General features: G+C 40.2%; 1 protein-coding gene and 1 long non-coding RNA gene across 3 annotated transcripts in view; one reads left to right on the top strand and one right to left on the bottom strand.

Moving 5' to 3' along the window:
- Nucleotides 1-13,668, top strand: part of CDH8 (cadherin 8) — a 299,936-nt gene that overhangs the window by 127,812 nt on the left and 158,456 nt on the right. For both annotated transcript variants that reach the window (XM_015559047.1, XM_015559046.1), the window contains exon 3: nucleotides 4,477-4,596. In XM_015559047.1, the coding sequence (XP_015414533.1) occupies nucleotides 4,477-4,596 (120 nt within the window). The remainder of the gene's footprint in view (nucleotides 1-4,476; nucleotides 4,597-13,668) is intronic.
- Nucleotides 1-13,668, bottom strand: part of LOC107181896 — a 176,418-nt gene that overhangs the window by 50,260 nt on the left and 112,490 nt on the right. The window lies entirely within an intron of this gene.

Raw genomic sequence — 13,668 nt, 5'->3', positions numbered from 1 at the left:
CAGAGAGGAAGGGAGAGGGAGAGAGAAATAGAAACATCAATGATGAGAGCAAATCATTGATTGGCTGCCTCCTGCATGTCCCACACTGGGGAATGGAGCTCGAAACCCAGGCATGTGCCCTGACTAGGAATCGAACTGTAACCGCTCACTGAGCCACACCAGCCTGGAATAAAATTAGTTGATTATTTAGTCTCCCACATGTAAGGGAAGCTCTCAGAAATATCATGTGGCTAACTCTTCTGTATCTTTTGCATAAATTATTACATTTAGTTATCTCAACAAGCCTAACATGTAACAATGACTACCACCTTCCTTCTTTTGAAATTGCAGAACTGAAGCTCAGACATGTTTTGTGACTTGGCAGAGGACACAGGGGAAGTGAGAGTGGGGAGTGGAATATGAAGCAAATGATCTGGCTCAAGACAGTTTGGCTCCAAATGATCTCCTCAGTCACTTTTTTATACTTAATATTATCTCATTTGATCCTCACACAAATCTTTTGAACTTTGCAGAATAAAAATTACAGTCTTCACGCATGAAAAAGACTGACTCACAGATCATGCAAATGACGGAGATTTCTCTCCTTCCTCCCACCTCAGTGCTGATGTGACCACGGGATGCCTCTCACAGTAAGAGAGCATTCCATTACCATAATCAGCGAAAATAGACATGATGATGACCAGTCTTGAGGTTGTAAACTCACTAGGGACTTTCCCCAACTCTCACTTAACAAGACATAATCTCCATGCATCCTTCTCATAATAACTCTAATGCATGTTGTAGATCTGAAATCTGAGACTAAGACAGGATAAATGATTTGCCCAAAGAGATAGAGGTTAAGTGTTTCGGAAGATAAATATTCCATTGGCAAAACTATTAACCCCCAGCTACTCTGCCCCTAGATGCCCACCCCACATATGTACACAGGAATTCTGGCTTTGTTTAGAAACTCTCCATATTTGTGTTTTTCTCTATAAAGACACTTTTTAATTTTTTTAATGTAAGGGTCACCTTTATTTGGTGATGACAGGGATTTTTTTTAATGACAGGAACTTTAGACTCTCTGGTCAGTTCTCTTTCTGCAGTGAATGGAACCGCGTGTTCACACTCACGAATGTCACACCATACTGAGTAGAGCACTTGGCTTTATTTTTCTGATAATGCTCCACAACAAGGTACAACATTTCTCCTTTAAAAAAATCAAAGTAAAACCCCAAGACAGCAACAACCACAGCAAAACAACAAGTGGGGGCATGGTCTTCCCCACAGAGGAGTTCACCCCTCCCTTCAGTCTCTGTCGGTTCTTTCAGTGACTCTTAAATTCATTCTTGAACTTTTCTGGAATGAATTTTAGACGCAGAGAAAATTTGCAAAAATAGTTCCCTTGCTCAGTTTACCCCCCAGTGGGACATCTTACATACATTTAGGACAGGGCCAAAAGGAGAAAATTCACAGTGATGTCCATCTTTATTGTCATGATCTAGTGTTAATGTTTCATCTCTTCTTTCCTGGACTGCTGCTATCTATCCCCTTACTAGAGGCCCGGTTCACGAAATTCATGCACGGGTAGGGTCCCTAGGCCTGGCCAGTGATCAGGGCCGATCAGAGCCTTCCAGGTGCTGGCTGGGTCCTTCCTTCCGGCTGCTGACCAAGGCTTCCCTTCCCTGGCTGCCAGCCGGGGCCTCCCTTCTCCAGCTGCCAGCTGCTGGCCTGGGCCTTCCTTCATTCTGCACTGCCCCCTGGTGGTCAGCACACGTCATAGCTAGCAATTGGTCTCCTGGCTGAACTCCTGTGGGGACAATTTGCATATTAGGCACATATATATATGTAAGCATAACTTGTCTGATCTAATCATCTACATCTCTGCCTCCAGTCCAATCTGGGAGCACGAACAGAGAGAGAGAGGCCCACGGTGTAGACTGCTCTCTTAATGAAACGTCTTCTTGAAAGCCAGCGCTCCCCATCTTGGCATTCAAATGCCTCCTCTAGGCCCAGCCACACTGGCTGAGTGGATAGAGTGTGGGTCCGAGGATTGAAGGGTCCCAGGTTCCATTCCCGTCAAGAGCATGTACCTCAGTTGCAGGCTCTGTCCCATGATGGGGGCGCAGATGGGAGGCAACCTATCGATGTGTCTCTCTCACATCGATATTTCTCTCTCTGTCTCTCCTGCTCCCTCCCAATCTCTCTAAAAATCAATGGAAAAATATCCTCAGATGAGGGTTAACAACAACAAAACATGCCCCCTGCATCTTATTCTCAGTTTGCATCTCCAAATTTAGCTTTGATGGCTGACCCTTCCAGTCATGTCTTCTCTGAAGAAGCATTTTGGAACTTTTATCTCACTATCCTCCCCTCACCTGGAAAGTTTTTCCTCTAATTCTTCTCCATCCCATACAGTATTCAAATAACTACAAACATTGTGCTTTCGCATGCTCGTTTTACTCAGCTAGTTGATGAGTTGCTTGTGAACATGAGCCTTAAGTTTGTTTTTCTATATGGTTCCCAGTGCCTGGTGGAAAGGCATTCAGCACATTTTTTTTTTCTCACTGTAGATTTTGTAGAATCTCTGAATCATCCTTCTGAGTAGGAATTCCAATTTGACAGGCCTATCAACTGCTCAACAAATATTGTTGTTACATGTTCCTGGGGAGCGTCCGTCATCAAAAATGCTTCCAAAAAGATTTGACTTGGCAAGATCTTGGCAAAGCTCTGCCTTATTCCAGTAAACACAGAAGTACGCTGCTGAGATCCACCTATGACTTCTGTCTGGTTGGAAACAGTCTTGCCCTCATTGCTGGGAGCGTCGATATTGACCGCTCAGGGCTGATTCTCCCTCAGGGGAAGGGAGCTGTCTGGCCCCAGGCCCAGCCTGCATTCCCAGGGACGTTCCAGTAGCCAACAGCTGGTCGGTACTGGGGTCCAAAAGCCTGGCCTCATTTCCTCAATGACATCCTAGCTCTAGAGTCCCCAGGGGAGTCCACGGAGGCCTTTGATGTGATGGCATCACAGCCCAAGTGATGGAATGACGTCCAGCTCAATATCATCCTTTTGCCTCCCCAAGATACTGATCAGAGAGGATTCCCCAATACAGATTCTGCAAGAAATCTCTTCTATCTCAGACTCTACATCAGGGTGGGCAAACTTTTTGACTCGAGGGCCACAATGGGTTCTTAAACTGGACCAGAGGGCCGGAACAAAAGCATGGATGGAGTGTTTGTGTGAACTAATATAAATTCAAAGTAAACATCATTACATAAAAGGGTACGGTCTTTTATTTCAGTAGTTTTATTCATTTCAAACGGGCCGTAGTTTGCCCACGGCTGCTCTACATTCATCTGTGATGCTTTCCTCCCATTCCTCATGAAATCGACACAGGGCTTATTCATTCATCCGCTCATTCCAAGGGCCAATATACGTTTGCTAATTACCATATGCCCCACACCTCCTGGGTCAGGACGACCCCGACCCTGCCCTTGTAGAAGGTGATGCTTGTGATCTCACCAGACATCTCCAATGTTTCCCCAGTTTCAGCCGTTCGCAGAATTACCCACCGTCTCTCTGAGTCTTTTGCCTTCACTTGTATTTGACTGATGGCTCAGCATGTCTCCCAAACACCTCTACTTCTGGTTAAACTCTGCCTGTCTTGAATAATTTAACTCAAAGGCTACCTCTCCTAGAAAGCTGTCCTTGGCCACTCCCTCTGCTGGACTAAGTGGGGGGTCCAAATCTGGTGCTGTTGCTTTCAGCTGAATTTCCCGGTGTAGCTGTCTGCCCCTAACTTTTCCTCCCCCACCAAACTGCCATTTTGTCTTAGTATATATGCTTTATATCAGGCAGGCCATATGTGCTTTCCTGCAGAATGAATGAGAGAATAAAAGATAATTTGTCCTGAAAAATAATTAGAAGGTGTTCTTCTATTAGCCATGAGGCCTCATTCCTTGAGCGTGCTGATGAATTGGGGGTCCCCATCTAATTTTATATTCTGAGGAATGGAATAAGATGGATAAACTACCCCTTTTAATATCTCTGTAGAGCTTTTACCAGCAGCCATTTTAAAAATATTTTCAGTTGTGCTTTTACAAAACTTCAATGCTGCATGTGCTATTGTATTATTAAGCTTATGTTTCATATTTCTTTGGTATGCTTCCTTTTCAATAGTCTCCATGCCTACGTGGGTCGGAGAGGTAGCTTAAAAATGAAAACTACAAAGAAATCTTCAAGAATACGGATTCTAAAAGGGCTATCTTTAGATAGCACTTCAACCGAGCAGTACTCTTTCTTTTGAAAAACTCGGATATTGTTGAAGTTATGATGGAGTAGTTTATCTCCTTCTCCTAAAAAAGATTTCTTTTCTTCCTTATTCCCACACATGGAGTTCTGTAGGATATGCTTAGCAAATTTTAGCTCTTGGCAAGAATCATGTGTTAATTATTATCTTTCTCACTCTCTCTCTCTCTTTTTTTTTTTTTTTTTTAGGTACGTCTGTCACTAATGTAACAGCCACCGATGCTGATGACCCAGTTTATGGCAACAGCGCCAAGTTGGTGTACAGCATCCTGGAGGGGCAGCCTTATTTTTCCATCGAGCCAGAAACAGGTTTGTGAGCTAAATTTTGAATTCTATTCACCATGTTATTGCTTCAGGGAAACACTTTTCTCAGGATTTGGTTTATGAAATGTTACGCTTAAGTACTTTACTGCCTGTATCAATAATATTCGAATGTGTTCTTTCTGTGCAGTGTGAGGTACATGGCAAGCCCAGCCATCATTTTGCGGTTGATTAAAACAAATTGCAGGCCCTTTGTACAACATCACCTATTTAACAGCTGGCCTGCCACCTGCTTTTTTTAAAAAAAAATGTATTTTTATTGATTTCAGAGAGGAAGGGAGCGGGAAAGAGAGATAGGAACATCAGTGATGAGAGAGAATCATTGATTGGCTGCCTCCTGCACGCCCCTGCTGGGGATGGAGCCCACAACCCGAGCATGTGCCCTTGACTGGAATCGAAGCCGGGACCCTTCAGTCTACAGGCCAACATTCTATCCACGGAGCCAAACCAGCCATTGCCTGCTAGCTGCTTTTATCCTGGGTTTGGAAAGAAGAGTGTCTATGAATCCAGCCAATTGAAATATCAAATTTAAGAATAAATTTAGCTACTATGTATCGACTGTAAGATGCTTCGCTTATCCATCTGTCTAAATTTCAACTTTCACATCTATAAAGTGGGTACGGAATCTTCCTCCTAGGGCAGCGATGGCGAACCTATGACACGCGTGTCAGAGGTGACACGCGAACTCATTTTTTTGGTTGATTTTTCTTTGTGAAATCGCATTTAAATATATAAAATAAATATCAAAAATATAAGTCTTTGTTTTACTATGGTTACAAATATCAAAAAATTTCTATATGTGACACAGCACCAGAGTTAAGTTAGGGTTTTTCAAAATGCTGACACGCCGAGCTCAAAAGGTTTGCCATCACTGTTAGGGTGATGACCAGGATCAGATGAAGCAATAAATACCAGCTATGCAGTGTATGACACATGATAACAGTTCAATGGATGGATAGTATATTTGCTATTAGATTCCTCATTCTTAAAACAGATGCTGACATTTACTCACTAGAGTTCGTTACAAAGATATTATTATGTATTCTAATATAATACATTGTCATATTATATGTAATATGTTTTATTATTATTATTACCATTAATAATTCTGGGTCTGGTAGTACAGATTTTAGAACCATAATTTTATTAAATAATAGTTTCTGCAAATGAAGATAAATCTTTTTATTTTTAAAAATTTTAATAATGTCCTTATAGACATTTCGTTAGGCTTTTTATAATCCACAGGCTAGTTGGGTGGCACACTTGAAAGTTATCACACAAAAAACAGTATCGTTTGTGTGTATGTTTCTGTATCTGGTGATTTAGCCTGCAAATTTCCAAGTAGGAAAAATTTAATATGCGGCTACATGCACATATAGTATCATTTCTTTGATTCATGAGTTTTCAGCATTATTGAGATAAATGTCCATGTCGTGCCATTAAGTCAATTATTAATTAAATTAAAAATTTAAAGCCCCTCTTCACTTTCTTTGAATCCAAAGAGTAAAATCCTCATACATTTAAAAGTGAGGAAAGTAGTATTTATACATAAATAGGTCATGGGCTTAAAATTAAATTTAGACTTGGAAACAGGAAAGAACTCTTCTAAGATGCACTAATTAGGGCATCATTACATATTCTTCCTCAGTGAAGAAGGGAGTCTGTCATAAACTTCATCTCCTTTGGGCTCCTCGATGACCCTGGAGAAATGGCAGAATGCTGGGTTTTTAAGGAAAAAGAAAAAAAACAGGAAATGTCCTATTACTTGGCCAAAGTCACAGTGACAGAATCGGGGTCAGAATTGGAACTCACAGCCAGATCCTCAATTTCAAAGCCATTATCAGACACAGTGAAACTTCACTTTGTTCAGAGTCTCCTTGACTTATGTGACCATTTGCTTAATGAAGTGTTCTCAGCAACACTTAATATTTACATTTTACCCAGCATCTGAATGCCTGTCTCTGCATGCATTCATTTTAGTTTTATCATTTCCAAGTTGACAGATACGAATTTATCTGATTTATATTTTAGAAAGTATATTCTGGGACTGCTGTAAAAAAGTGGAATGAAGAGAAATGATACTCGAAACGCATATATATTAGTTGCTCAAGAAATACCAGTTTAGTGGAGTTGCATTTTTTAAAAACTAAAGCTGTCACAATGCAGAAAGAAATAAAGTCTCAATTAGGTAATCGATAAAGGGCCAGCCTGAGTTCTTTTGCTGAAACATACTAGTGAATGGGTAGGAGTGAAATGGAAACATTTTTGTATAAATGCTGGCGCAGTTAAACCTGCCTGTGCTCCAATGAAAGCAGAGTGTTGGCTGTTTCGTCCTCTCTTTCAATAGTATGTTGGCTATTCTAGGTCGTTTGCCTCTCCATATACGTTTTTTAATTCATTTGTTGATATCCAAACAATAACTTGTTAAGATTTTTATTTTTATTGCATTCAGTCTATAGGGAAAATTGCTATCTTAACAATATTGAGACTTCCTATCCACGAACATGGGATATCTCTCCATTTATTTACTCTTTGATTTCATTAATTAAGGGTTTATAGTTTTGTCATATAGCTTTTGTATATGTTTTGATAGATTTATGCTTAAGTATTTCATTTTGTGTGCTAATGTAAAAGATATTGTGCTGTAATTTTAAATTAGTTGTCATTTTGTAGAAAAGCAATTGACCTTATATTCTGAGTGTGTGTATGTGTGTGTGTGTGTGTGTGTGTGTTGCTTTTGCACTTTCTACATAGACAACTCTGTCATCTGCCAAAAAAACCACAGATATAAAGTTTTATGTTTTCCTTCCCAATCTGTATGCCTTTTATTTCCTTTTCTAGTCTCATTGCAATAGTAAGAACTTCCAGAATAGTGTTGAAAATTAGTGGTGTTAGGGTAATGCTGGCCCCATCGAATGAGTTTGGAAGTGTTTCCTCTGTTTCTATCCTCTAAAAGAGATTGTACAGACTTGGTATAATTTCTTCATTAAACATTTGGTAGAATTTACCAGTGAACCTATCTGGGCCTGACCACATTCCCTTTGCTGCCTGCTACACACCCCACACTGGGGATCATGTGCCCTGAATGGGAATGAAACTGCAGATCTCCTGGTTCATGGGCTGATGCTCAACCACTGAGCCACACCAGCCAGACCCATTTCCTTTTCATAACAGGGTCCTGGCCTTACCCATGAGGATCAGACTCCTAGCTTTAATGATAAATGTTATGACAGTGATCATTCCCTTACCAGACGATGGGACATGAATACAGTCAAGATATTTATAAAAAAGAAGATTGCCCATGGAGCACAGTCATCAAGTCCTTGATGCTAGGACATTTTCAATAAGGAAAAGAAACAGAGCATAGGGGATAAGAAACCCTTTTCGCTTCCTGTTTTATCCTCACGGAATGCTAGAACAGAACTCTGGACTTGGGGACAGATCAGTTTTGCTGTCCTCTTGTTTGTTATATTTCAAATTTATAGCATTATTTTCTGTTGCTATGAGCTATTAATCTCTCTACCTCACGGAGAGATCCTTCTCTTATTTCAGGCAGAAGCTTAAGACAGTAGAGAGATTTACCATTTGTTCTATTAATTTGCTTCTTTGAGTTCATAATCAGTGATTGATGCACTTATTGACTTATTTATATGTTTAAGGCACTTCTCAAGCTAGAATATACGGTCTATGAAAGAATGGGGGTTTGTCGTATTTGTTCATTTTATATCCCTTTTCATATTTGTTTTAGATAGGAAAGCGGGATGAAAAAGAGATGTGAAGGAAGGATAGGAAAGCGGGGCGAGGGGAAAGGGGAGCATGGATTAATATAGAGAAAAGCTTGCCCCGACTCACACAGAAGATGTGTGATGAACCCACTAGGGAATGCAACTTGGTTTCTAGTTTATATCCCTTTTGTCTTTTCTCTGGTGGGAAGAACATCATTTTAACCTCAGATGTGATTTCTATTATTGTTGTTAAGATTCACTTAGGCCTAAAATGTCTGCCATTTCCAAGTCTCATACTATGTCTTAAGTGTCTAGCCAACACGATGCTATTCTTGTACTTGCAAAAAGGAGCCTTTAGATTGTGATAAACTCTGGCCCAGATTTAGTTCTAGATCACACGTTGAGATAGAAAAGCTCAAGAGCCACTGCACAGGGAAGGAATGGTTCTTAACATATCTTCTTATTTCAGAGGTCACTGTGATATTAATAATCATAACTATGACAAACAAAAGAAACATATCATTGTGTTCCTACAGTCCTTTGGCTTTAACAGAACACTAAACCAAGTGGAGAGAAGAATTACTGTCTCTAAGTTGCAAATGACAAAACTGTGTTTCAGAAAGAATAAGGCAAAATGCCTTACTTTAAATCACACTCCCTGGCAACTTATAGCAACCAGAGGAAGAATAAAAACAAGAATATAAACAACCACCATCTCATTTATTGGACACATTATGCTCCTGGCATTGTGCTAATGGGTTTGCATGCATTATCAGATATAATGTAATTTATTCCTCACAATATTTTAAGATAGATATTAATGTCATCTTATTTTTACTGATGAGAGTACAAGACGGGCCACACTGATACATTTCTTGCCCCAAATGTTTGAAGCAAGACGCAAAGTGAGTCTGTGTGATTTCAAACTCTCCTTTTTCACCATCACCATGCTTCGGTGACCCCATACGACTGCCAAGCAGTGCAGCTCGTGCTTGGGGCTGTCATCGGTTTATACAGGGACCTGTAGAACTTGGAAGCAGGCCCAGGTCTCTGTTCTCCAGAGACCTGGGGGCATTTTGGTGACGGAGAGGATGTAAGGGGATAGTAATTGTAAAATAAATGGTCATTTTCTGTGAATAGCTTCAAAAGGCTAAAAATAGCTCATTTGTATTCTATAAATGTATCCTGTTTTGTTGTTGTTTTCCCTTCCTTACCACCCCCAATACCATATGTTTGCTTGTGACATTTTGGGCATTTGGATAGGGAGAGATGTGGCATTTATTTAAGAAGCACTAATTTGAGGACAGTCGTGAGAGAACAGTTGCAGTCCATTGTAAATGATTGAAGATGGAAAGTGTAAATGAAATGCAAGGCAAGTGAATAATAAATGCTTAATTATCTAGAGAAACCACAGTGAAGTTGCAGGACAGTCTAAACTTTGCCCCAGGCAAGCAAGAGTATGAAAAATGACTTGCTTAAAAATAAACTAACTTAATTCATTGACCTTTTTTTGTGAAACTCAGACCATCTTTCTTCATTGGATACAAATAACATTTGTCTCCATGGGACCTGTGAAAATAAGCTACAGAAAAAAATACTCGTTGGGAAAAAAAATCTATGCAATGAATGGTTTCCTTTTAGAAAAATTAATACATGGCGTCTTCATGGAATGTCTTCATGGAATTGAGTCAAAGTGATAAATTGCAAACACACAGGGTCTTTTTTAAAGTCAGGATTGCATAGATTATCATTTCCACTGCCAAGGGGACTAGCCAAAGAATTTTCTAAGTGCAGACCTTTGAGAAAAATATTCAGATAATTCAGGTAGACCAACAACGCTAGGGTCTGCATTGATAAGTGAGAATGTCTTTGTAATTCACATTAATCTACATTTAATCAACACTACATTCTGTAAGAAGTCATAGGCGTTGAAGGTGCAATGTTGTGTCTGATAAATCCTAAAAAGAGACCTGCCCGGCTGGTGTTGCTCAGTGGTTTGGTGTTGACCTATGAGCCAGGAGGTCATGGTTCGATTCCAGGTCAGGGCTCATGCATGGGTTGTTGGCTCAATCCCCAGCGTGGGGTTTGCAGAAGGCAGCAGATCAATGATTATCTCTCATCAATGACATTTCTATCTCTCTCTCCTTTTCTCTTCTTCTCTGAAATCAATAAAAAAATAATTCTTTCAAAGAGATCTATCTGGAGTCCAGTCACAATTGTGTGGCAACACAGAACATGTCAGTATCCATGGGATCGGATGGGGAGGAGTCCCAGCTAAGCCAGCGTGTATGGGAGGAGGACAGCAAGGAAGCCTTTAGAAAGGCGGTCACACCGAAGGCTGTGCCCTGAAAAACTGGTGACACTTCTGACAAGTGGTGGGTGGAGAATGGGAGAAACTTAAGGCATTTCAGCCAGAAGAAATCAAGGAGATGTGGTCAGGGGGAACATACATATTGGGGTGATGTTGGGAAATCAAATAGTTTTCATTGGCTGAATGGTATCAGAGTGCATACTCTAAGGTTTTTCTGTGCCAAATAATTGTAGGCTAGAAGTTAGAAACCCAAATCCCTCTGATTTTCTGTATGACTTTGGATGCGTGCCTTCATCTCTTATGACTAATTTTGCAATTAAAAAAATATTGGTAATAAAACTGTTTCTGATCATCCATGATATTAAAAAAGTACTCCATATTTTGCTTTTGATCTTCACAATTGATATTGTGAATTTTAATATTATAAATACAATAGTAATATAATAATAATTTAATTATGCTGATATTAAAATTATTAATTTTCTATTTTTATTTGTATGATATTTTTGATGGGACATTTCTCCTTTAAAAAAAAGCAATAAGCTTTTTATTAACAGTAGATCATAAAGTACTTCAGTAATATTAATTCCAAGATACCAGTTTCTATGAAATCCCCTGGATTTAGAGTTGAAAGTTCGACTGAAAGGCAGGAAGTGACATGAGAAGAAGGAAGCTTGCTTGTTGTCTGGGACAGTTCCATCACAGGAGAACATTTTTTGTTAACCCTCACCTGAGCATATTTTTTCCCATTGATTTTTAGAGAGAGTGGATAGGAGGAAGAGAATCAGAGAGAGAGAAACATGGATGTGAGAGGGATATTTATTGGTTGCCTCCTGCATGCACCTGACCCCGGCTGCGAATCGAGCCTGCAACCAAAGTAGATGCGCTTGACTGGAATCAAACTTGGGACCCTTCAGTCCTCAGGCTGACATTCTAACCACTGAGAAAAATAGGATAGGGCTAAAGAACCTTATTCTAAGTGCTGGTCAAAGTGGAGATATCAGTACCCATCACATGGCTGACTCACTTCTAAAGATCCCAGAACACCCCAGATCAGGCCCTCCCATAAAGCGCTGGCCCATGATGGAGAAGGAGGAAGGATGGTTCCTTCTGAAACACATGGAGTCTCTTCCAAACCTCCTGGAGGAAGAATGGGAGTGCTCCCTAAAGCAGTCTGGCAGGAGGATTTGGGGGGGAGCCAGAGAGCATATTTCTTACCAGGGCGATGTCCTCCTAACGCACTCTTCACCCAATATCCATTTTCTCCACACCGTGAAGGACATAGATTTCTAAAAATTTTAAGGAAAGAATATAAGCAGAGAGACACCCTTTCCAAGTTCAGCACATACATGCACACACAACTTCAGAGCAACCAAGTTGAGGGGGGGGAGGAGTCTCAGTGTATAAGTCTGTGCTTTTTTTAGATAGGGAATATAGAGAAAGACAGTTGCCTGTCTCTACTTCCATTTCAAGTAGAAGAAACACCAGTGGATCCTGAATAAAAATCCTAAACAGCAGCACTGATGTGTCTTGGCATTCTTATTTAATCCCATTTCCTGCACAGTTGCTGTTTTTAAAGATCTTATTAAAGATGAGGATAATGAGGATCCTTGAGGTTTCATGATCTGGCCAAAGGCAGACAGCTGACAAATGTTCAGTCCATAGCGCTCACAATAAATATGTGTTGAACAAATGAATGGGTAAATGAGTGAATGAGTGAGTAATGAGAATCTACTTCCACCTGGACCCATATTTACATCTCACTGTGCTGTTCAGTCCAAACTGGATGATGATGGTGATGATGATGATGGCAAACTTAATTTTAAATATCTAATAGATCAATATTCTAATCTGCTCTGCATTTATGCACAGTGCTCCTCACCCATGCTATCCTGCCCCAGTTTTGCTGATGGTTGGATCCTCCTATCTCAGTGAGCATGACAGCTGGCTGCTTGCACACACTGACTTAGCCATCACTTATTTCCCTGCTTGGAATCTCCCGTGGGAGGTAAAGTGGGGATGAGTAAGCGTTGCGTTCACATTAATTGTTTTATGATTACTAAAAATAACCTCCCCACCCCACGCACATAGAATAATTAAATATACTTGGGTAAGCTGAATGTAGTGTGACTGTCACTTTACTTACACCTTGGGACACATCATTTTTAAGTCCAGAGCAGCTAGCAATGCTGACCGTAGCTGGAGTCGAAGAGATATATTTTTAGAGAAACCAAAGGTCTTTGGATGTGCGTGATGAATTAAAAGACTGTGGCCCACACAGACCTCTCAACATGGAACACCTGCTGTCACACCGGGGTGCTTTGGGAATGGGTTTAGGTGGGAGAAAAATCCAATGCTTGATCCCCAATGAAATGACACCCATCCAACCTGAGCAGAACAGCTGGGATCAGGAACTGTTCCCCACCTACTATGTATCATGCTTATGCAGAATTTACTTGTAATTTCTATGCTGATACTTCTTCTCTCCTTTGACATAATAGCTTTGGTTTCCATTTGCACGAGTTCAAAATGACTTGGTGAAGAAGGACAAAGGTGTATTTTCATTGATTTTGTAGAGAAGGGTGGTTTATCTAAGAATATCAAAGATTAGCCAGCAAACAAGAGGAGTATATTTTTGACAAACCCTTATCTGCTCCTTACATACTCAAAAATGCAACCTTTAGTGTTTTTATTTAAGGATAGCAGGTTTTCTTTGTATAGTTTCATCACTCCCCCTTCCTTATGTCTAACTCTGCCTTCCCAACACTTAAGATTACCTAAGACTTTATAGAACATAACCCGCTGCTGCTCAGTGAGTTTTTAGATGTTGTGGCAAATGTGGCAGTAGGTATATTTTCCTTAAAAAAAAAAGGATTCTAACTTTTTAACATTCTAGTTTGGATAACAGAGTTAAAACCATCAGTATTATCTGTGATTGTCTATATATTTATGGGAGCTTAGAGAAGGGGATTAATTAATACTGGACACCACTCTCCTATGAGCAAAGGTAGTTTGGTGCACAGA

Source organism: Myotis davidii, unplaced genomic scaffold (genome assembly GCF_000327345.1).
Source record: "Myotis davidii unplaced genomic scaffold, ASM32734v1 scaffold590, whole genome shotgun sequence".
In the NCBI taxonomy this organism is placed as follows: domain Eukaryota; kingdom Metazoa; phylum Chordata; class Mammalia; order Chiroptera; family Vespertilionidae; genus Myotis; species Myotis davidii.
Note: the sequence above shows the minus strand (reverse complement) of the source record. Positions and strands in the feature narration are given on the sequence as shown.